Here is a 23,928-nt window from a genome sequence, read left to right as displayed (position 1 = left end):
TTTTTCTTTTTCTGCATAAAAGCCCCACCCTAAAACCCAAAATGTGTTCGGCGACAAATACATGATACACTGTTATAAGGGACATCCTTCCAAGGTTGTCCAGCAGTAAAACAGGATAAGACACTGAAAAAAACAGAAAACAATGTTATGTTGACCCTCAAGCTTATAGTTAATCTCATTTTAGAATATAGAGAATATGTGTGTGTGTGGGGAAGGCTTCTTAGGCGTAGTGTGTTCTGTGCAGGGGTATAAAATGTATTGCTTCAATATGGAAACTTGCTCTTCCTGTGCCCAATCCACTTTCAAAGGGACTGGAAGACCCGTTTGCAAACGCTGATTTTCTTTAATAAACCTTTGAATGGCGAACCCGACCTGTTTCTCTGCTTTTTGAGTATGGAATAATTCGGGTCTTCCATCTCACGTTACCTTGTGGGGGGGTCACGAAACATCTGCAAGGAAACAAGTCCAGCTCCTGGAGCGCCAAGGACCCCCACAGTTCAACCCTGTATTCTCTTCTCTTGGCCGTCACTTTCTAAAAAGACGGCGTCAGTTGATTAAAACAGGAATTCGGGCTTCCTGGCTCCCCAGCTGGACTGGACAAACTTTTGAGTCACCCAGGGCTCCTCACTTAAATCTGGCCTCCTGGACCCCTTTCCAGGTGGACATCCAGCCTGGTGTCTTTACCACACTGCAAGCTGTGGATATCACATGCTCATCGGAGGAAGAAAGCAAGAGGATCCCGAGAGATCTCTCCCCGTAAGGATTTCCTCAGACGCTGAAAATAAAACGGTTGAATGAGACGATCGGTAACAAACAAGGAAATTGCTTGAAATAAGGTATCCAGGCCAGCCAAAATAAACAAAAAGATAAATAAAACAAGTGTTTCAACCAGCAGTGAACATAATACGATAAAATTCAGGATGATGGCATGGATCAGGGGTATCCAATCGTGGCAGTTTGAAGACCTGTGGGCTTCAGCTCCCAGAATTCCCCAGGAAGCATTCTTTAATATGAGTGGACTTCAACTCCCAGAATTCCCCAGGAAGCATTCTTTAATGTGGGTGAACTTCAAATCCAAGAATTCTCCAGGAAGCATTCTTTAATGTGAGTGGACTTCAACTCCCAGAATTCCCCAGGAAGCATGCTTTAATGTGGGTGAACTTCAACTCCCAGAATTCCCCAGGAAGCAGTGTTTAATATGAGTGGACTTCAACTCCCAGAATTCCCCAGGAAGCCATCTTTAATATGAGTGGACTTCAACTCCCAGAATTCCCCAGGAAGCCATGTTTAATATGAGTGGACTTCAACTCCCAGAATTCCCCAGGAAGCATTCTTTAATATGAGTGGACTTCAACTCCCAGAATTCCCTAGGAAGCAGTGTTTAATATGAGTGGACTTCAACTCCCAGAATTCCCCAGGAAGCCATGTTTAATATGAGTGGACTTCAACTCCCAGAATTTCCCAGGAAGCCGTGTTTAATATGAGTGGACTTCAACTCCCAGAATTCCCCAGGAAGCCGTGTTTAATATGAGTGGACTTCAACTCCCAGAATTCCCCAGGAAGCAATGTTTAATATGAGTGGACTTCAACTCCCAGAATTCCCCAGGAAGCCGTGTTTAATATGAGTGGACTTCAACTCCCAGAATTCCCCAGGAAGCCATGTTTAATATGAGTGGACTTCAACTCCCAGAATTCCCCAGGAAGCATTCTTTAATATGAGTGGACTTCAACTCCCAGAATTCCCTAGGAAGCAGTGTTTAATATGAGTGGACTTCAACTCCCAGAATTCCCCAGGCAGCATGCTTTAAAGTCCATGGAGCTCAAGTTCCAGAAATCCCCAGCCAACATGCTTTAAAGGTGGGGAAGACTTCAACTCCCAGAATTCCCCAACCAGCTGAACAACTTTAACATGGGTGGACTTCAGCTCCCAGAATGCGGGATTCTGGGAGTTGAAGTCCATCCATCTTCAACTCAGCAAATTTGAAAAACACTGACCTAGATGAAAGGCGTAGGCTGGTTTTTAGAACTGTTCTTCCGTTAACCAAGATAGTTATAAAATGACCCATCTGTTTATCCCCCTTTTTTCTTTTGGTAGAAATAACAAGCCAGCCTACTGTCTTATCTCCCTGGACTCTTTCTCCATGTAAGGATGTGGGACTTGTGCTATCTCGCTGGAGACACACCAAGAACAAACAAAGGGAAGTGATGAAGAATTGCACAGGGATAAGAGGGGGAAAACAAACCTTTTTTTTTTATTTTTAAGCCCACAGAATAAGGAAATAACATTAACAAGGGTGACCTCATCGATTGGCTGAGAGAGGTCGGCCGCTTGCAACCGTCCTCTCTCCTCTTTTTCCAGCTCTTCCGATGCCAGATTCAGAAGGAATCTGGCCACGGTTTCCCCCGATCAACACACGCCTTATTCCAAAGCAGACGCTTTCGTGAGAAGCCTCACGAAAGCTTCTGCTTTGGAGTCAAGACACATTCGTCGGAACAAGCCAGAACTTCCCGCCATCTCGGATCCCCCTCGACTGTCCTCCCAAAACCTCAGTTCCAATATATATATATATATATATATATATATGTATTATTCAGCTTTGTTCGAGTATTTTCCCACGTCATTATAGTTGTGCTTTTAAAGTTGTAGCAACCTTTCGGCAGAATCTCATCTGCCATCCTCAGGCTTCTGTCTTGTGTTCGTCTGTGAGTCAGACTTTCACAGCCGTTTCAGTTTTAAATTTGGGGCTAGCCTACTGCTGTGCCAGAATGGTTTTCTTCTTCATCCTGATTGGTTGGGAGTCTTGGTCTGTGTTGATTGGTCTTGGAGTTGGCTGTGTTCTGCTTGATTGGTGTTTCTAATATCTTCTGTCTGTTTTGTGGCTTTTTGTGTGTGTCTTGATTGGCTGGCAACGTTGCGTTCCAATCAAGACACAATACAGAAGCCTGATGATGGCAGATGAGATTCTGCCGAAAGGTTGCTACAACTTTAAAAGCACAACTACAAGGACGTGGGAAAATACCTGAACAAAGCTGAATGCCATATACATACATACATACATACATACATACATACATACATACATACATACATATCCCTCACTCAGCAGCTGGAAGAGTTGGGGAAGTGGCTTTTGGAGAAGGTTGCAGAAGTCACATCTGGAGCAAGTCCTTTCAGAGAAAGATGGACGATCCCAATCTGGCAGGGCTGGCCTTCCTCCCATCCTTTGTCCTCAGTGTTATGGTTCACCGGCAGAGCTGGTGCAGATGGCAGCAGAATCGGACAGTGGGGAAGAACGGGGACCAGTCAGGGAGTCTGGAGGGGACTCGGGTGAGGGTCCTGCATCCAATGCAGAGATGGGGCCAGGTCTATCTGGGAGCGGGGTGCTGCCTCCAGAGCCTTTGGAGTCCGGCAGCAGCGAGGCAGAGGACCCGGGGGAGCCTGTTCCCAGTGTGTGTGTGTGTGTGTGTGTGTGTGTGTGTGTGCAGAGGTGCTAGAAGGTGAGAGCAGCTGAAACAAAAGGGGTGACTCAGCAGTAAGGTTGGGAGGTGTTTGCCCTTCCCATATGGGATAAAAGTCAGGCCAAGATGATGAAACTTTTGCAGGAAGCAAAGTAAGTTGGATAGATTCCGAGTCCTCCTTGAAGCTCTCTGTACTCTGATTGTTTTTGTTTTTTTCTGGTACTTTGGTTGGTTTCTTTTATATTTAATTGGGTACTTCTGTTTTGGGCAGCATTCCACAGCACTGAAAGGTGTGTGCTTATCTCGGGGAACTGTCTAAGATTAGTTCTGTCTGGGAATGAAAGCAATTCCCAGCGTTGCAATAAAATAGGTTTGGTTTTTAAAACAAGTTTGCGATTAATGACGTTTGAGGAAGCCTGAGTCAGAACACCCAGGCTCCAGCCACGGAAGGAGGCCAGGGTCTCTCTTGAGGTCCAACCCAACCGAAGTCCGTGGTAGGACTGCATAGTCCCTTTGTGATGGCAGCCCTGAGCCCTTGCTGCAATTCGAACAGCATTTTGTTTTTTTCATCCTGCTCGGTCTCCTCCAAGTCCGGACTAACAAGAGCCCCTCTTTGTACCCTTCCGCATCGTCATATTTCCCATGACCCGCAACTGTCCCGCTCACGGGAAGACAAAATCCGAGGCACGGATCTCCCTTTGGTTGGCCTTCTCCAACAGGTGGCTGCTCCTGGGCTCACCTCCGCAACATCTTCACCTGGTTTCCGTTTCGGGTCTTCAAACAGCTGCTCCCGGCAAGCTCCCTCCGACTTCCCTACACAGAAGGGGAGAAAAAGTTGAGAAGCCTCTTCCATAGAGTCAGCCCGCCGGGCATTCCTACACCATCCTCTGGGCTCCATATTTTGGAGGGGGGGAGGGTAGAGAAGGGGAGACAATCCATCTTTCTATTCATCTCAATGATAGATTTGCTTATTTTAAATGTATTGGTTTTCAATAAATAAAGGGATAATTCGGTGGGTTGTAAGAGGAAATAAAGGGTGTGTCAGGATTCCAGCAGTTACCCCCATCTAAAAAATATTTCTATGGTAGATGCAGGTAGACAGAAATAGAAAAATAGATACAAAGAGAGAGAGCGGGGGGAGAGGGAGATTAGAGAGAGATAAATAGGAGATAGATAGATCGATAGATCGATAGATGATAGATAGATAAATGTAGATAGATGTGATAAATAAATGTAGATAGATAGATCTAGGTAGGTAGGTAGGTAGGTAGGTAGATAGATAGATAGATAGATAGATGATAGATAGATAGATAGATAATTCTTCTATTGGTCTGCCACATACATTGGACACCTGGGCACAAACAGATCCCCCCTGATACCTCCAGCTCAAACACACCCCAACCAGGCACCCAGATGAAACCTAGCTTCCTAATAAATGATAGCCGTCCATTTACTCGGAGCCAAACTGCACTAAAAGCCTCCAATACAGGAACACAATGTTGCTAGCCAATCAAGATACAAAAAGAGCCACAAAACAGACAGAAGATATTAGAAACACCAATCAAGCAGAACACAGCCAACTCCAAGACCAATAAACACAGACCAAGACTCCCAAGCAATCAGGATGAAGAAAAAAAACCCATTCAAACAAAGCACGAGGCTAGCACCAAATTTTCTTCATCCTGATTGTTTGGGAGTCAGAAACAGCTGCGAAAGCCTGACAGACAGGACGAAGACAAACCCAATACACAAGCCTGATGATGGCAGATGAGATTCTGCCGAAACGTCGCTACAATTTTAAAAACACAACTATAAAGACGTGGGAAAATACCCGAACAAAGCTGAATACCATACATACATACATACATAGAAGAGTGTGTGTGTGTGTGTGTGTGTGTGTGTGTGTGTGTGTGTGTGTGTGTGTAAAAGAAGAAACAGACATCCTGCGATCTCCGGAACCTAAAATTATATTTAATGTACTTAGGGAGGTTTGCCTTTATATAACATTAACCAATTTAGCCTTGCATGGTCATGATAGGCCCTCTGAAATGCCTCCCATCTGTAATTAGTTCTGCTGTTTTTACCTCCGTCATGTTGGTCAAAGGAGGCTTGTATCTTGTTATTGCTTTCTCCCCGAGCTGGACCCAGCCTGGAATGCTTATCTTTAGGAGGAGATGTTAACATAGCAGCTATCTTAAATTTGTTGTTTTGCTTGTGACTTGTAGTTGGCCCGGCTAGTTCTCCCTTATCCCTCTCTGCTATAACTTGAGGCAGCTCTGCCGAATTCCCCTGTATTGGACAGGCCTGGCTAGGTCTTCATAGGGTGAGTCCACATGCCCAGGGATGGAGAGGTGACATCGGTCCCTGTTCCCCAATGGGAAGTGATCTCTGCTCCTCCTGCAGGGTCTTTCTTGGTGTCTCAGTGCCTGGTAGGCCGGTGGTAGTTCGACATGCCTATTGATAGAATTGCTGTTGGAAAACCAGGCTTCTTTTAAAAGGCGTCCTCCTTTGGTTATATCAGGGCTAAATTGGTTAAGGTTATATAACGGCAAACATCCCTGTAATGGTAGCTTAAAACTCTGACGTTGTCACCAGAGGCTGACGAAAGCTCAGTTAAGTACATTAAATGTAATTTTAGGTTCCGGAGATCGCAGTGTGCTGTCCAGCCAGTATATAGTAATGGGAATTGGTATAATTAGTTAGGAATTGAGAGCTGTCCCCTTAAGGGAATGCATCCTGGTAAATGTACTTAAGGTATCCTGGGAAATGTAGTCCATGTCATGTGGCCACATCTGTAATCCTGATTGGTCACTGAACTGACCCTTGGTGGGTCGGGGGAGGTTTCTGCACTCTTGCCTGGAACCCAGCAACATGCTGCTGCCTCACCCCCTTCCTCCTTCATTTTGGGGATGAAAGATTACTATCCTTTTACGCCAGAAACTCAGCTAGGCAAAGAGTTGGACATTGAGATGAATCTCAACATAACCGTGAGTTATTGAGGATGCCCGATGAACCAATAAAAAGGCTTTGTATGGATGCTTTGTGGAATTATCTATCTGCCTTTATACATTCAGTCAGTAATTATAGAGGACAGTTTAGTAAAAGGATGGTTATATCTTCGAATTCCCAAGACAAGTAAAGGGATTGTAAAATGTATCTGGATTCCCAACATATACCTGGAACTCATATTTTTAGAATAGTTTTTTTTTATCTATCTATCTATCTATCTATCTATCTATCTATCTATCTATCTATCTTTGGTTATTTGGGTTTTCCCCCGCGTAAAATTGGAAGTATTTTGGCAACGTTTCGACGAAATCTCATTCGTCATCTTCAGGCTTGTGTCTTCGGCTTTGTGCTTCTTGGAGTAATGTGAGCTTGCAGCTGTTTTTTCTTTTAACTGCCAGTGGGATTGCGACTTGACTGGGTGGGGGTCGCCAAAATACTTCCAATTTTACGCGGGAGAAAACCCGAATAACCAAAGATCCACATACAAATACCCGCGAAAACCTCCGAAAATAAATATATATATATATATATATATACACACACACACACACACACACACACACACACACACATATATATATATATATACATACACACACACACACACACACACACACATATACATACATACATATTTATCCTATCATGCTTACGTAGTGTAAAATTGGAAGTGGTGACCCTCTTAAGAACTGTATGCAATGAAATTTCATTTTTAATGTGTGCCAATTAGTATACATTCCAAGTGACAATAAAGTAATAAAGTTATTCTATTCTATTATGATCATCCCTAGATCCAGTGATCATCCTTGGGGGCTTTTCAAGAAGAGATTGCACAGCCATTTGTCTGGAATGGTATAGGATCTCCTGCTGGAGCAAGGGGCTAGACTAGATGACCCTTCCAACTCTTGTTATTCGGGGGTTTTTTTTCCTCCAGGTAGCCAATACCAGAGAGGAGAGTGGAAGTTTTCATGCCAAGGAGAGGCTGGCTCTTCCTAAGGAATTGCACTTCTGATTCAACTATGATGCAGAGTATAAGCCGACGTGTGAATGTCCCAAGTTTGCTTTTATTTTCCAAAAAGCAGCTGGGCTTCGTTTTTCCTTGAAGACATTTCGCTTCTCATCCAAGAAGCTTCTTCAGTTCTGGCTGTTGCATCCAATCTTCTTTATTAGGAAAAAGGACGAGAACGCATAAAGGCATTTCCAATGAATGTTGGAAATGCAAATTTAAAGAAGGGACTTTTTAATCATTTATGGTGGATGTGTGACATAGCAAACAAGCATTGGAGCAATATTCATATCTTAATACAGAAAATTCTTAAAGTGAATGTACACAGAAAGCCAGAGGCTTTTCTTTGGGGTATTACTACTCCTTTACAAAACCTTAGTAAGGCCACACCTGGAATACTGCAACCAATTTTGGTCACTGTTACTACAAAAAAGATGTCGAGACTTTGGAAAAAGGTTCAGCGAAGAGCAACTAAGAGGATCCAAGCAGGGGTGGAATGCAAATATTTTTACGACCAGTTCTGTGGGCGTGGCATGGTGGCCATGTGACTGGGTGGGTGTGGCCCTTTTTTTGCAGCAACCCCGCTCCCCTACGCTCCGTTTTTTCCCTCCTCGGCAAAGCAGTAAGACAGCGAGAGGGATCCCGGCATAGCCGATTGTCGGAACAGCTGATCGTCGGGAAGAAAAAAGAAATACCAGTTTGGCTGAACCGGCAGCTGTTTCTTTTACTACCAGTTCGTCCGAACCAGTACAATACCACCACTGGATCAAAGGCCTGGAAACCAAAACATATGAAGAATAGTTGTAGAATTTGGGTTTGGCTAGTCTGAAGAAAAGAAGAATGAGGGGTCATTCTTAGCACTATTCCATTACTTGAAGGGCTGCCACAAAGAGGAGAGGCTCAAATTATTCCGCAAAGTAACCTGAAGGCAGGACAAGAAGCAACGGATGGAAACTAATCAAGGAGAGAAGCAACTTAGAACTAAGGAGACATTTCCTGACAGTGAGGACAATTAACCAGTGGAACAGCTTGCCACAAGAAATCATGGCTGCTCCATCACTGGAGGTTTTTAAGAAGAGACTGGACAGACACTTATCTGAAGTAGTATAGGTTCTCCTGCTTGAGCAGCAGGCTGGACTAGAAGACCTCCAAGGTCCCTTCCAGCTCATTCATTCTAAAAGAGGTGTCAGGGTTTAATGGAAAAGGTCTTGGGGGGAAAAATCCTGGAACTCGGATGGCTATTGTTGTTGGCGACAAGACTACCCTATGCAGAGAAATTCTGGATTGCGCAGAGATGGATAGGTTAACCCTAAAAATTAAAGGGAAAGGAGAATCGAACTATTTCATAACATAGGAACTGTTCTATGCATGGTTAAATAATAAATATTAAGGATAGAGGAGTGGAATTAGGTGAAATATGGTTTATAGGAGAAAGAAAGACAGTTGAGGAAATATTTCTGATGGTTATATAATCGATACTATAACGAAAGATAATATATGTTATGATTGATGTTATCGCATATTTGTTTATATATTATTATTTGTGTATACACTCACACACACACACACACACACACATACACACACACACATACATACATACATACATACATCACTATACAGAAGCCTGATGATGGCAGATGTGATTCTGCCGAAACGTTGCTACAACTTTAAAAGCACAACTACAATGACGTGGGAAAATACCCGAACAAAGCTGAATGCCATACATGTAAGTACCCGCGAAAACTTGAGAATATATATATACACTCAAGTTTTCACGGGTAAATATGATTATAATAACGATGATGTTTGCATGTTAACACCTTCGACACCTAGAGAACACACTCTTCAACATAAAAAGGAAATGTATGATATAAAACAATGAAACTTATTTTTTTAAAAAAGAAATGGAAGGACATTTTGATCCCCATTATGGACGAATGGCTGCAAAAATGGATGGAGTTAGCAGAGATGGCTAAATTGACTGCTTTGATCAAAGGGAAAAAATGAAAGTACCTTTATGGCTACTTGGAAACCATTTCTGGACTTTATGCTCGAGGTGGAAAAAAAAATGAAAGTTAGATTTGGGGTTTTACTGATTAGATAGATTTGTTGTTATGGAAATGGCTAGTTTCCAACCGATTAGGAAAAGGGTGTTGGAAAAACTTAATTCAGCCTAGAGAGAATAAAACTTCAGTTCCTTTGATCTCTATTTTCTTAATCGGTTGAAATACTTAATGTGTTACACTATAGCAGTGCAGGGATTTGAACTCCATATTTTTCTGGAACAGAAACATGTGGTATAGGGTTTCCTGCCTGAGCAGGGGGTTGGACTAGAGGACCTCCAAGGTCCATTCCAACCTGTTAATCTGTTATATAAAAGTAAAAAGTTGAGGTATGATATTCATGCTTATTCTACTGCCCCAAAGGGAGTCGGAAGTCAATGCCTCTTCTTCCTTTTTCCCTTCTTCTTTCCCTCCCTTCTCTCTTCCCTTTATCCTTCCCTATTTTTCCCCTTATTTACTTTCATATTGTCTTCATATGCTACTTTATAATGTAATAAAAATTATTAAAAGGGAGAGAGAACAAGTTGTGGAGGCTTCTTCAGTTCTTCAAAAGGGATGAGAAGCAAAACGTCTTCAAGGAAAAACGAAGTCCAGTTGCCTTTTGGAAAGAAAGAAAGAGAAAGAAAGAAAGAAAGAAAGAAAGAAAGAAAGAAAGAAAGAAAGAAAGAAAGAAAGAAAGAAAGAAAGAAAGAAAGAAAGAAAAGAAAGAAAAAAAGAAAGAAAAAAAGGAAAAAGAAGAATGAACAAAAAAAGAACGAGAAAGAAAGAAAGAAAAAAGGAAAGAAGAGAAGAGAAAAGAAAGAAAAAGAAAGAAAAGAAAAGAAAAAGGAAAAAGAAAGAAAAAGAAAAGAAAAAGGAAAGAGAAAAGAAAGGAAGAATAAACAAAAAAGAATGAGAAAGAAAGAAAAGAAAAAAGGAAAGAAGAGAAAAGAAAGAAAAAGAAAGAAAAGAAAAAGGAAAAAGAAAGAATGAGAAAGAAAGAAAAGAAAAAAGAAAAAGAAAGAACAAGAGAAAGAAAAGAAAAAAGGAAAAAACAGAAAAGAAAAAGAAAGAACAGAAAAGAAAGAAAAGAAAAAGAATGAGAAAGAAAGAAAAAAGGAAAGAGAAAAGAAAGGAAGAATAAACAAAAAAAGAATGAGAAAGAAAGAAAAGAAAAAAGGAAAGAAGAGAAAAGAAAGAAAAAGAAAGAAAAGAAAAAAGGAAAAAGAAAGAATGAGAAAGAAAAGAAAAAAAGAACAAGAAAGAAAGAAAAGAAAAAAGGAAAAAACAGAAAAGAAAAAGAAAGAACAGAAAATAAGAAAGAAAAGAAAAAGAATAAGAAAGAAAGAAAAAGGAAAGAGAAAAGAAAGAAGGAAAGAACAGAAAATAGGAAAGAAAAGAAAAAGAAAGAACGAGGAAGAAAGAAAGAAAAAAAAGGAAAGAAAGAAAGAAAGAAAGAAAGAAAGAAAGAAAGAAAGAAAGAAAGAAAGAAAGAAAGAAAGAAAGAAAGAAAGAAAGAAAGAGCACTTTGGGACAACCATGACCTGGAGGACTGAGACTCTCCAGAGAGACTTACGTGTGAATGGACATTTTGGCATCTCGGGGGCTCTGAACTCCGGAAAGGGCTTGAGGCCAAAGAGGACCTAGACTTTCGGGACTCGGCCTTTCCTGGGTCCAGAAGAGGATGAGCTCACCCAAGGTTGCCATAGCAACCGTTGGGATGCCCTCGGAATCCAGGACAGCCTGGAATCCCAGCTGCTTCCCATGCTAAGATCCAATGGCTTTCCGTGGGGGAGGAGGAGGGAGGGGAGAGCCCCACCCCCTGCAGCTGAAAAAACACACCACTGCAAATACCATTTGCGGTTATGGGAAAGTCTGCCTTGGGCCCAAGCATTCCCTGCCTGTACAAAAATAGCCCGCGGAGGAGCCCTGCTTCCTAACCTTGGCAACTCTAAGACGGGAGGACTTCAACTCCCAGAATTCCCCAGCCGGCATGGATTTGATGGAAAGGGGGTGAAATGAGGGGCTGAAGGGATTTCTGTAATACAAAAGGGATGAGTTTCTTTATAGCTGTTGAAAACAAAGTTGGAACTTCCTTCACCATCAAATTTCCTCCCTCCATCCCTTCCTTATCTATCTATCCATCCATCCTTTCTTTTTTCCCTCCTTCTTTCCATCATATCAAACTCCCTCCCTCCTTAATTATCTATCTATCTATCTATCTATCTATCTATCTATCTATCTATCCATTCATCCTTCCTTCCCTCCTTTTCTTCCCATCAAACTTCCTCCCTTATCTATCTATCTATCTATCTATCTATCTATCTATCTATCTATCTATCTATCTATCTATCCATCCATCCATTCATCCTTCCTTCCCTCCTTCTTTCCTTCCCATCAAACTTCCTCCCTTATTATCTATCTATCTATCTATCTATCTATCTATCTATCTATCTATCTATCTATCTATCCATCCATCCATCCATCTTTCCTTCCTTCCTTCCTCTTTCCTTCCCATCAAACTTCCTCCCTCCCCCCTTAATTATCTATTTATACATCTATCATCTATATATCCATCGTTTCTTCCTCCTTCCTCATTTACTCCCTTCTCTCCATCCTTCCTTCCTTCTCCCTCCCTCCCTTCTGCTTTTCCCACTTTGTCCTTTCTCTTTTCTTTCCTTTTTTCCTCTTATTTTCTTCTACTTACGGAAAAATTCTCAAAAATAAGCATTAAAAACAGATAAAAGAAATCCAGGAATGAGGGTTGGTTTTTTTTTTCCCCTTTCTTTTTTCATCACACTGATTTACTTGACAAATAGCAACATGGATCCTTCTGGTCTAACTTGATGTCTATGGAGATTCTAACTTGACAATATATTTAAACAAATGTGGCCTTAGGAAGCGTGATTATTATGCCTCGAGAGAAAAATAATCCCTAAGAGAGGCATCTAAGAGGCCTAGTGGACAAGGACTTCAATAGGAGCCAGCAATGTACTGCAGCTGCCAAAAAGAGCCAACCCAATCCTAGGCTGCGTTAACAGAGGGATAGAATCGAGACCACCCTTGAAATATTGCATCGGGTTTTGGTCACCACAATATAAAAGAGAGGTTGAGACTCTGGAAAGAGTGCAGAGAAGAGCAACGAGGATGATTAGTGGCTTGGAGGCTAAAACACACGAAAAACTCCCATCTTCTTTGGGGCGACCCCTCAGATATTGGAAGACTGCTATGGTATCACCTTTAAAACAATTACTACCCACCTGCCTTCAATGGAGGAACTTTTATACTGCAGGAGTCAGAAAGAGGGCTGTGAAAATATCTACAGACCCCTCACATCCTGGATATATAAACTGTTTCAACTCCTTCCCTCAGAACGACGCTATAGAGCCCTGCACACCAGAACAACCAGACACAAGGACAGTTTTTTCCCAAACGCCACCACTCTGCTAAACAAATCATTCCCTCAACACTGTCCAACTATTTACAAAGTCTGCACTACTATTACTATTAATCTTCTCATCACTCCTTACCACCCATCCCCTCTTACTTGTGACTGTAGGACTGTAACTTTGTCACTTGTATCCTAACGATTTATATGGACTGTTTCCTAGTATGATTTGATTGTTGATTGTACCCTATGACTACTATTAAGTGTTGTACGTTATGATTCTTGATTCTTAACGAATGTACCTTTTCTTTTATGTATACTGAGAGCATTAACAACAAGACAAATTCCTTGTGTGTCCAATCACACTTGGCCAACAAAGTATTCTATTCTATTCTATTCTATTCTATCCTATTCTTAACTTATTTTCACTAAACTAGACACCCCCAATTCCTGCAACCATTCAATGTATATTTTATCCTCCAGTCTCCTAATCATCTTTGTTGCTCTTCTCTACATTAGTTCTAGAGTCTCAACATCCTTTTTACATTGTGGCGACCAAAACTGGACTCAGCACCCCAAGTTGAATCTAACCTGGGCAGCTATTCAACAGTAGGGAGAGATCGCCTTTTTGACAAAGGTCCGTAATAAGTCAAAGCTATCGGTTTTTTTTTCCCAGGAGACTCCCGCTTGGGTGGGGGGTTGGTTTAGATGACCTACAAGGTCCCTTCCAACTCTGATGACTCTGTTATCTGAGTCATGTATGGCTGGAAGAGCTGGACCCTAAGGGAGACTTAATGATAAAAAGTAATGGTTCCCCTCACACATCTGCGCTACTCATTTCCAGCTCTAGGGGGCACCAGTGCTCATCTCCGTTACAAAGCCGACGAGCCGGCGCTGTCCGAAGACGTCTCCGTGGTCACGTGGCCGGCATGATTGAATGCCGAAGGCGCACGGAACGCTGTTCCCTTCCCACCAAAGGGGTCCCTATTCGTCTACTTGCATTTTTACATGCTTTCGAACGGCTGGGTTGGCAGAAGCCGCTGGGACAAGGAACAGGAGCTCCTTCCGTGACGCGGTGCTAGGGATTCGAACCGCCGAACGGCCAACCTTCCTGATTGACAAGCTCAGCCTCTTAGCCCCTGAGCCACCCGCGTCCCTTAAGGGAGGCTTTAGGAGTGAAGAATTGATGCTTCCTGAAACGCGGTTCTGGAGGAGGCTGTTCTGAGAGTCCCTTGGGCTGCAAGGAGATCCAATCGGGCGATCCTAAAGGAAACCAACCCCTTTGGAAGGGCAGGTGCTGAAGCTCCAATGCTCTGGCCACCTAAGAAGACCCTGATGCTGGGGAAGATGGAAGACGAAGGCAGAGGGTGAGATGGTCAGATGGGATCAATGATGCCATGAACGTGAACTATCAGTTCGCCCGAACCGGTCCGTACCGGTTGAATCGTACCCATGATTGTTGCAACATCCCTACGGACACATGATTTACATTCAGACGCTGGGGCATCTGACTGTTCTGACCCAAACCTGGTTCCAAAGAAGCAAACATGACACAAGAGTAACAGCACAGCCGTTTAACGTTTCTTTACGAATCCTGCCCCTTCACGGGTAAAAGGCTGCTTCAAACCAATCAGCTCCGATAAGGAAGAGCCTTGCCGAGGTGGTGCAAGGCTGCCAAGAACACTGGGTAAAGTTGCCAAGAAATAGTTCAAACACAAAGAGTCTCCAAACACCAACTCAGATATTCCTAATGTCCACCAGACTCGAGTGCAAAAACGTCGTTGCTTCCTGCAAAGAACTCCGGTTTCTCAGCTGGCTTTTATCTTCTCAGGGAGGGGCCTTACTCCAGAGTCGCCCATGTTGCTGTAGCTGCTCTTTCCTCCGAGCAGCCCTGTGCGCAGGTGAACTTTGGCACAGGCTCCTCGGGGGCCTCTTCCTCACTGCTGCCAGCCTCCACCATCTCCAAAGGCAGCACTCCACTCCCTGATGGTCCTGGCCCCATCCCTGAATCACACGCGGGCCCCTCACCCGAGTCCTCGCTCTCCGAGACCTCAGCCATCCTCACCTGCTGCCGGCGAACCACAACACTGACTCATATTTACGACGGCCATGGCGTCCCTGGGGTGTATGTGTCACAAGATCCCCTTTTGTGACCTTCTGACAAGCAGAGTCCACGGGAGAAGCCAGGTTCACTTAACAATGGTGTTGCTCATTTAACGACAGCAGGGATTTGCTTAACAACGGTGGCAAGGCAGGTCGCAAAATGCGGCAAAACTCACTTAACACATTTCTCCCTTAGCCGCATAAATTCTGGACCCCATTGTGATCATAACTCATAAGTCAAGGACTACTTAGTACAAGGAGTCCTTGACTTACGACTGATCTCTTAGCAACCGTTCAAAGTCACAACGGACCTATCTGGGAGGCTATTCAAGAGTTGTATATTCGAAGTTCCAACAGTCACACGCCCATCCCATGACTGGGCACTCAGCAACGGGACCCCCAATTACGGCCATTTTTAGTGTCCCACAATCATCTGACTGCGTTTTTAACAACAGATTTGGCAAAAAAAACCAAAACCCACCACCGCCCATGATTTCCAGTTTTCAGCAAAACTGCGTCCACAGCAAACCGTGGATTAGCAGTTTAGCCATCTTCCTTCCGCATGAATCCCAACCTAAAATCCAACCCTTTGTACTTCTAAATTGTTTTTAACATCTGCGGTGGTGGTGGAGTTATTGGCAATAAAAATTGCAGGTCAAAATAATAATAACAACAACCTGGTAAAGCACGAATTGTAGACACACACCAAGAAAAAAAAATCACAAAGTATCGGGACTTACAAATTGAAGTTGAGCGACTTTGGTAAAAGAAATTGTGTGTTATCCCAATTGTGATTGGAGCCCTTGGAGCCATACCTAAAGGGCTGCCTCGCTATTTGGAAATCCTGATTTTATCAGACTTAAATACCCTGATTCTACAAAAAAACCCACCCTACTTGGAACAGCTTATATCCTCCGACGCTACCTGAACAGTTCCTAGGTCCTTGGTTAGGACTCGAGCTGTTGAGTTACCAACCAGCCCCAAAGGCTGTGAATCTCACTAAAGATTAAATCATCATCACCACCATCAACATTGTCATCAACTCACCCACCCATCCAAACTCTGACATTTTCAAAAATTATCCATGCTATTATAACCTGGATTAAGAGGGGACCCTTCCAAACAGGTTATAGTGCTATACTTGTGCTATTCTTACTCCTGGTTCAGCTAGGACAGCAAACCATGGTTTATGCTGGTAACCTAGGCCGGTTTGGTCACCAGGCTAGAAGTCAGGAGACTGTGAGTTCTAGTTCTGCCATAGCCATGACTGGCTGCCTGACTTTGGGCCAATTGTCAGGATATGGTAAGTTCTAGTCCTGCCGTAGGTATGAAATTTGGCTGGGTGATTTTACACCGATCACTGGGAGATGGTGAGTTCTGGTCCTGCCTTAGGTAAGAAACTTGGCTGGGTGACTACGCCGATCACCAGGAGACTGTGAGTTCTAGTCCTGCCTGAGGTATGAAACTTGGCTGGGTGACTGTGCCAAACACCAGGAGACGATGAGTTCTAGTCCTGCCTAGGTATGAAACTTGGCTGGGTGACTTTGCGCCAATCGCCAGGAGACGGTGAGTTCTAGTCCTGCCTTAGCCATGAAAGCTTGTCATTCTCTTTTTAACCACACCTACCTCACACGGTTGTGGGGAAAATAGAAAGAAGAAGGCCTGTTAGATATCTCTACCACTTTGAACTATTTGTAGAAATAGTAAAGGCAGGATACATATAAAATAAACAAATAAATAAACCAGTTTAAGTTCTGCCCCATCACCCGTGTTCCAGATTTTAAATATTTTCCACTATCGGATCTTCATTGCAAATTCTACTCTGACTTTTGAGGGCGTTAAATTGTCAATTTGTGGCTGAAGCAACTAAGTGAAATCACACTTTTTTCAGTTATGATGGCTTCAAACATCATCCTTAGGCATTTTTTTTGTGGGGGGGGGTCATCTGGTTTTAGTTAATGATAATATTTAGTTAATGATTATATGCAAATTATGCCTTTTTCCCCATGCTTTCTTTGTTGTGTGCACACGAAGAAATAAACTCCATACACACCAGCCCTCATTGCAAATTCCAAAGCAAACTCTCTTCACACATTTTTCTGTCTTACCACACATCAGAACAAGGATTGTTATTATTATTATTATTAATTTTTGGCATATCCAATCTACCTCTTCCTACACCCACATTGGATCCACCCAACCCTTCCTTTGTTTGGCATGTGGGAATGGAATTTGCCTCACAATTTCAGTCAGGGCTGTATTAGTCTAAAATATTTGGCAGGCGAGGTTGCATCTAAAAAAATGAAAACAGAATGACTAATTACCAATCACAGTTCCAGCCACACACACATCTACCAAAAAAGGAAGATGTGAATTCGGAATTCAGTCTTTATTGATTAGCCTTTGGGCCGTATCAAAGTTGTAGAATTCCAGAAACAAAGTCTTACTAAAAAATTGATAAAAGCAATTTAAAATGGAATGGGATAAAATGCAATTTTAAATGAAATTGGAATAAAACATGATTTAAAATGAATTTGGAATAAAATGCAATAATTTAAGATATAGACAAAATGTGATAAAATTATATTTTGGTGTCACCCCAGCAATCTACTCTAATCAGTCCCACATATGCAGATCTCAACTGAAACCATGTCGGCTTAAGTCCAGTGCTGTATTAAATGTTATTTTCAGATTCTGGCTGCATGTAAGGTAAGTTGTTTTGATATGGGGTGTCCCAGTGGGCCATTGAAATATGACAGTGTGAATTATTTCAGCAGCCACTTCTGATTTATTGTCTTTCAGAAATTTGGGACATAACTCATAATTCAAGATTGTGGTGTCTAGGAGTCATCCCAGGCCACTGTAGCTTATACGCCCAGGTGAGAAAGTTGCGGGATTTTTAAAAGACTATCAATATTGCTGTTCACGGTTTGCTCTCTACAGAAAATAGAGTTTTATCCCAGGTTTGTGAGTTGCGTCCCTTATTTAGTTCCCTCTTTTGCCAACGTCAGTCAGAAGAGCTAAATTTAGACAAGTATCTGGCTGGGGAATTCTGGGAGTTGAAGTCCAACCATCTGAAAAGTGCCCAAGATTGAGAAACACTGGTTTACAGAGAGACTAAGGAAGTATCAGAAAAATAGAGTTGGAAGGGACCTTGTAGGTCATCTAGTCCAACCCTCAGCTCACGCAAGAGATCCTGCCTACACCATTTCTGACAGATGGCAGTCCAGTCTCTTCTTGAAAGCTATCAGAAATGAAGCTTCCCCTGCTCAATAACAGAGTTGGAACTGACTTTGGAGGTCTTCTAGTCCACCCCCCCTTATTGATTAAAAGAGTTGGAAGGGACCTTGCCAGGTCATCTAGTCCAACACGCCCCGCCCAAGCAGGAGACCCTACACCATTTCTGACAAATGGCAGCCCAGTCTCTTCTTGAAATCTTGGGAGTTGACGTCCACACATCATAAAGTTATCCAGAAACATCGGTTTATAAGGAGGTGCCGAACAAAGTTTGATTTCTCACTGACAAAAGAACCCAAAGGTGCGTTGTTTTTTTTCAAGAGACAACTGGACTTTCTGGATTTTCTTTGAAGAGGTTTCTCTTCTCATCCAAGAAGCTTCTTCCGCTCTGAAGATCCTTCCCTTCCCCACCATCCAGTCAGAGTTGAAGAAGCTTCTTGGATGAGAAGCAAAACGTCTTCAAAGAAAACCAGAAAGCCCAGTTATTTCTTGAAAAAAAAAAAGGCATCCTTGGGACAACCATGAACTGTGAATCTCCATAGACATTGGCCAAAGGGAAACCGCTTTTGAAAAAGGGCACACACGAGCATTATTTAAATACTGAATTACTAGCTGGATACCTGGCGTGCTTCGCTACAAAACTATATGGTCAGGGTGTTTTGGGGGTGGAAAATAAGGGGAAAAATTCTGCCTCTGCCTACCAGCATCCATCGGTATTCATCTGGCTAGCGTCCTATCAAGTGTGTGAGAGAGTTGAGGGCTGTTTGGAAACGGAAACGGTATTTGCTGTGTGAGCAAGAAGGAGACAGCAAGGAGCCTGGGCGTGGCTTAGCTCAACTGTTCTGTGCTAAAGCGGCTTGCTGCTGTGAAATTGAAACTCCTCCCCTCTGCTTGTGTTTTGCATTTGGAAGAGATTTCTTTTTTTCAGGTGGGGAGGGGGAATAGAACTCCTTAGCACCAGAGCATGTTAATAATAATAATCATAATCATAATAATAATAAAGGAAATACTAATAGCTCTGATGGTCATTTCAAAAAAACCATTTCTTAGTGAGCCCCTAGAAGCTTAGAGGAACATACGTGCCAAATTTCAAGTTTGTAGGCTTTACGGTTCTGGAGATTTTGCGATGATGCGTGAGGGGCCTTTCGCTTTTATAGATATAGCTAAAATTTTCTGGAATTGCGTACAGTGTTGGCCACCCACCACCCAAATAAGGGGGTTTGCACAGCATCCCAACGATGGCACTGATGTGCAACACTGGATCTGCAACCTATTTAAGGGGGCTGTGTGATCACTGCCAGCCGCTGTTAATCTGAGTTTGGTAGATGATGGCCTGGGATTATCATGGCTTTTTAGGGGTCTGTTTTATGCGATCTTGGTGGTCCACGGTATGAGGTTATTTTACTCTGACCGTCCATTTGATTTGATGTTTTATCTGCTCTCGTGGATTTTGTACTTTTGCAGGCTGTCCAATGTGCACTGGATTTGGGCGGCCAATGAAGTCAAATAAATAAATGCATTTTTCTACCCATGGCTGAGCAACAGGGAACTACGTGGTCCAGAATCCTCCTTTCCTCTCCATTAATTTTCACTTCTATTAGTCCATTTAAGGATGATCTTGAGCCAGTAAAACTGGGATCAGCAGGAAAGGCAAAATAAAGGCTTAGCTTTGTTTGTTATTATGGTTATAGTTACACAGTCAATCAGATGTCACTAATTTTTTGCTTCATTCTCCTGGCAAACTTTTTTGTATTGTTGTTGTCTCAGGCACCTACAGCTTGTTAGGAAGGAAGGAAGGAAGGAAGGAAGGAAGGAAGGAAGGAAGGAAGGAAGGAAGGAAGGAAGGAAGGAAGGAAGGAGAGAAAAGAAAAGGATCGAGGAGAAATAGAGACAGAAAAATGGGAGGGAGAGAGAAAAGAAAAAGAAAGGGAGAGACAACGAAAGAGAGAAGGAGGAAGGAAAGACAACAAGGCAAAGAAAAAGGGGAGAGGGAGAAAGAAAAAAGGGAGGAATGGAGGAGAAATAGAGACAGAGAAGAAGAGAAAGGAAAAAAAAGTGAGAAAGAGAGGGAGGGACAAAGAGAGGAAGGAAGGAAAAGAAGAGAAAAGGGAAGGATAGAGGAGAAATAGAGACAGGAAAAAAAGGGAGAAAAAGAAAGTGAGTGAAAGAAAGGAAGGAGGGAAGACAACTAGAGACGGAGAAAAAGAAGAGAGAGAAAAGAGAACGAGGGAAGCAGGAGAAACAGAGACAGAGAAAAAGAAAAAAAAGAAAGGGAGAATAGGAAAGGGAGGGAGGGGGAAGGAAGAAGAGATGGGAAGAAGAGAGGGAAGGAGGGAGAAAGGAAGGAAGAAATGGTTATATGTTATTTATGCTGTATTGTATTTTTGTTACGGTTAGCACCAGCAGGAGCAAAATCAATTTTGTTGTATGTATGTACAACAACTATAAAGGTGGTTGTGATGAAGAAGAAGATGATGATGATAGGAAGGAAAGAAAAGAAGGAAGGAAGGAAGGAAGGAAGGAAGGAAGACCAAACGCCCATCATATTGGCAACTCCTGGGTGGGATGGGGGGGCTTATTCTAAGGGCCAGGTGCAAAACTAGAACTCTAAAGCTCCAGGTTCAAATCCCACCTTCTAAGGGCCAGGTGCAGAACTAGAACTCTAAAGCTCCAGGTTCAAATCCCACCTTCTAAGGGCCAGGTGCAAAACTAGAACTCTAAAGCTCCAGGTTCAAATCCCACCTTCTAAGGGCCAGGTGCAGAACTAGAACTCTAAAGCTCCAGGTTCAAATCCCACCAAGCTCCTTGGGGTGTGGAGGAGCAGCTAGGACTGAGCCAGTTCTTCTCTTCCCGCGGCACTCCCACCCACCCACCCCCGTCCACGCCCACCCCCCTCGCTGCAAGGCTGCCTTTTCGGGAACCTGGAAGCCGCAAGGCTACCCTCCTTCTCTGCCGCCCGCCCCGCAAGCCGCCAAGAGCACCCCGGAGCATGCACAGAGAGCGCGCGCGCGCCTTCCTTCCTTCCTTCTCCTCCTCCTCCTCTTCCTCCCTCGCTCACCCCTTTGCGCTGGTTGCTCAGGCAGAAGGTGCAGATGCTCCTGGGCGGCCCGGACGTCCCTCCCTCGCCCGGCTTGGCCCCGCAGAGGGCGCGGAAGCAAGGCTGCCCGTCCTGGCAACCCTCGCCCAGGAGCAGCACGTTGGCCAGGTGGGAGATGTAGCTGGAAGCCAGGCGGAGCGTCTCGATCTTGGAGAGCTTGCGGTCCACGGGCTCGGTGGGGATGAGGGTGCGCAGGGCGGTGAAAGCCGTGTTGACGCTCTGCGTCCGGTCCCGCTCGCGGGCGTTGGCCGCCTGCCGCTGTTGCTTGACCACCACCACCGGCCCGTGCCCGGTCGGCCGGCCGGCCTGACGACGGCTCTCGCAGCAGCCGTACGAGCGCTCCTCCGAAGCGTCGCTCCCGCTCCGGGTCTCCTCTTCCTCCTCTTCTTCCTCCTCGTCCTCCTCGGACAGCAGGCTCAGCTCCGGGTACAGCACGTGGGCGGCCACCGGGCCCAGCACGGTGAAAGCCATGGCGGGAGCTCGGATCCTCTCTCTCTCCCCCAACCCCGGCGAGAGAAGGGGCGTCGGGGAACCCGCCGAAGAAGCGAAGCGCGGCAGGGACGGAGCGGACGGACAAACCACCCGACGCTCCGCACGCGGAGCCAGCTGTGCGCGAAACCGCGGGGTCCCCCTCGCTATTTAAAGCCAGGGGCGGAGTCAAGGAGCCCGCCCCCCCCTCTATCTCCCCAAAGAATCCCAACCGGCCAATGGGAGGCTCCGGCATCCTTCCCGCCTGGCCAATAAGGAAGCCGCCGATGCTGCCGGGCTCGGACAATTGAAAAAAAAAACCTCGCTGCGGGAGGAGGACGGGGGGCGGCTTGCGCACGTGGCGCGGGTGGCTTTTGACAGGGCGCCCCCGGGCGAGACGCCTCGTAGGGGATACAGATTTCACAAGAGCGGGGGGAGGGTTCCTTGGAGGTCATCTAGTCCAACCCCCGCCCCGCCCAAGCAGGAGACCTTACATACACCATTTCTGACAGAGGATGAAGCTCTCACGACTTATCTATTCCGAATGTTATCATTATAAATTATATTATAAAGGTTATGTGCAGTGGAGGGATTCTTTTTTAAAAAAAACTACTGGTTCAGTGGGCGTGGCTTGGCGGGCGGGGCATGGCGGGCGTGGCAGGGGAAGGATAGACTGTAAAATCCCCATTCCCTCCCCCACCCCACTAACCTGCTTTCCAGCTCCGTTCTCCTGTGCAGGGCAACCAAAGGAGACCCAGCCGATCAGCTGGGATTCTGGAGGCGGAGAATAAATGTGGGTGGGGCCAGTCAGAGGTGGGATTGGCCGGTTCTCTGAACTACTCCAAATTTCCACTACCAGTCAACTGGTCAGAACTGGCGGAATTCACCACCTCTGGTTATATGTTAGTGATTCCAAATGTGTCAAATCTTCCAGATTTTGCAGTCTTAGGAGTAATAAAATGTTTCTGCCATGATGGTATAAGCACTAGGCTGGTAGTGGTACCTGGTAGACCACTGACACTGTTTACAGATTAAAGAGTTGGAAGGGACCTTGTAGGTCATCTAGTCCAACCCCACCCCACCCAAGCAGGAGACCCTACACCATTTCTGACAGGTGGGAGTCCAATCTCTTCTTGAAAGCCTCCAGGGATGAAGCTCCCACAACTTCTGAAGGCAACTTCTGTTCCATGGGTTGATTGTTCTCACTGTCAGAAAGTTTCTCCTTATTTCCAGGTTAAATCTCTCTCTTTGTTCAGTTTCCATCCATTATTCCTTGTCTGGCCTTCAGGTGCTTTGGAAAATAGCTTGACCCCTTCCTCCTCTCTGGGGCAGCCCCTCAAATATTGGAAGATGCTCTCCTGTCTCCCCTGGTCCTTCTCTTCCCTAGACTAGCCAGGCCCAGTTCCTGCAACTGTTCTTCATAGGTTTTAGCCTCCAGGCCTGCTTTGATCATCTTCGATAGATTCAGATTAACAGAGTTGGAAGGGACCTTGTAGGTCATCTAGTCCATCCAGTCTATCTAGCCCAAGCAGGAGACCCTATACCATTTCTGGACAAATGGCAGTCCAGTCTCTTGTGATGAAGTTCCCACAACTTCCAAGGGCAACTTCTGTTGATGGTTCTCACTGACAGAAAGTTTCTCCTTATTTCCCGGTTGAATCTCTCCTCGTTCAGTTTCCATCCATTATTTCCTTGCCTGGCCTTCAAAGGCGCGTTGGACAATAGCTTGACCCCCTCCTCCTCTCTGGGGCAGCCCCTCAAATATTGGAAGATGCTCTCCTGTCTCCCCTGGTCCTTCTCTTCCCTAGACTAGCCAGGCCTCTTAGCAGAAGGAAGGCCCAAAGTGCTTTGCCTCTGTTTTCTTTGGCTCGCTGCCTTCTCGCAGAGGGCTCAGCTCTCTGGGCTGAAGGAAAGGAGCCGAGAAGACAGAGGTGAGAAGGGAAAGGAGAGGAGAACGAAATTTCTCCTCCCGGCAAAGATGCAGACAGGAAAGGAAACCTCAGAGCAATAATTCATCCACGTCAGGAAGCCAGAACGGGGCAATGGCTCCCCTTGTGTCCTGGCTGCAGGAGATGAGCTGACCTCTTGACTGGAGCTGGTGGGTTTCTTCTCCGTG

General features: G+C 44.5%; 2 protein-coding genes across 2 annotated transcripts in view; both read right to left on the bottom strand.

The window, feature by feature from the left end:
• The window catches only part of SRXN1 (sulfiredoxin 1), a 126,158-nt gene that overhangs the window by 79,796 nt on the left and 22,434 nt on the right, over positions 1-23,928 (bottom strand). The gene's annotated exons all lie outside the window — the stretch shown is intronic.
• Positions 3,546-21,949, bottom strand: TCF15 (transcription factor 15). The gene is made up of 2 exons (XM_026721274.2): positions 21,306-21,949; positions 3,546-4,272 (listed from the first exon to the last, which is right to left on the bottom strand). Exons 1-2 carry the CDS (start codon positions 21,813-21,815, stop codon positions 4,195-4,197), a joined length of 588 nt encoding a protein of 195 aa, XP_026577059.1. The 5' UTR covers positions 21,816-21,949; the 3' UTR covers positions 3,546-4,194.

The sequence above is a fragment of the Pseudonaja textilis genome, chromosome 3 (assembly GCF_049901715.1).
Source record: "Pseudonaja textilis isolate UNSWEBS1 chromosome 3, rPseTex1.2, whole genome shotgun sequence".
NCBI classification, from domain to species: Eukaryota; Metazoa; Chordata; class Lepidosauria; order Squamata; family Elapidae; genus Pseudonaja; species Pseudonaja textilis.
The sequence above is the reverse complement of the archived record's forward strand: the minus strand, read 5'-3'. Positions and strand labels throughout refer to the sequence as shown.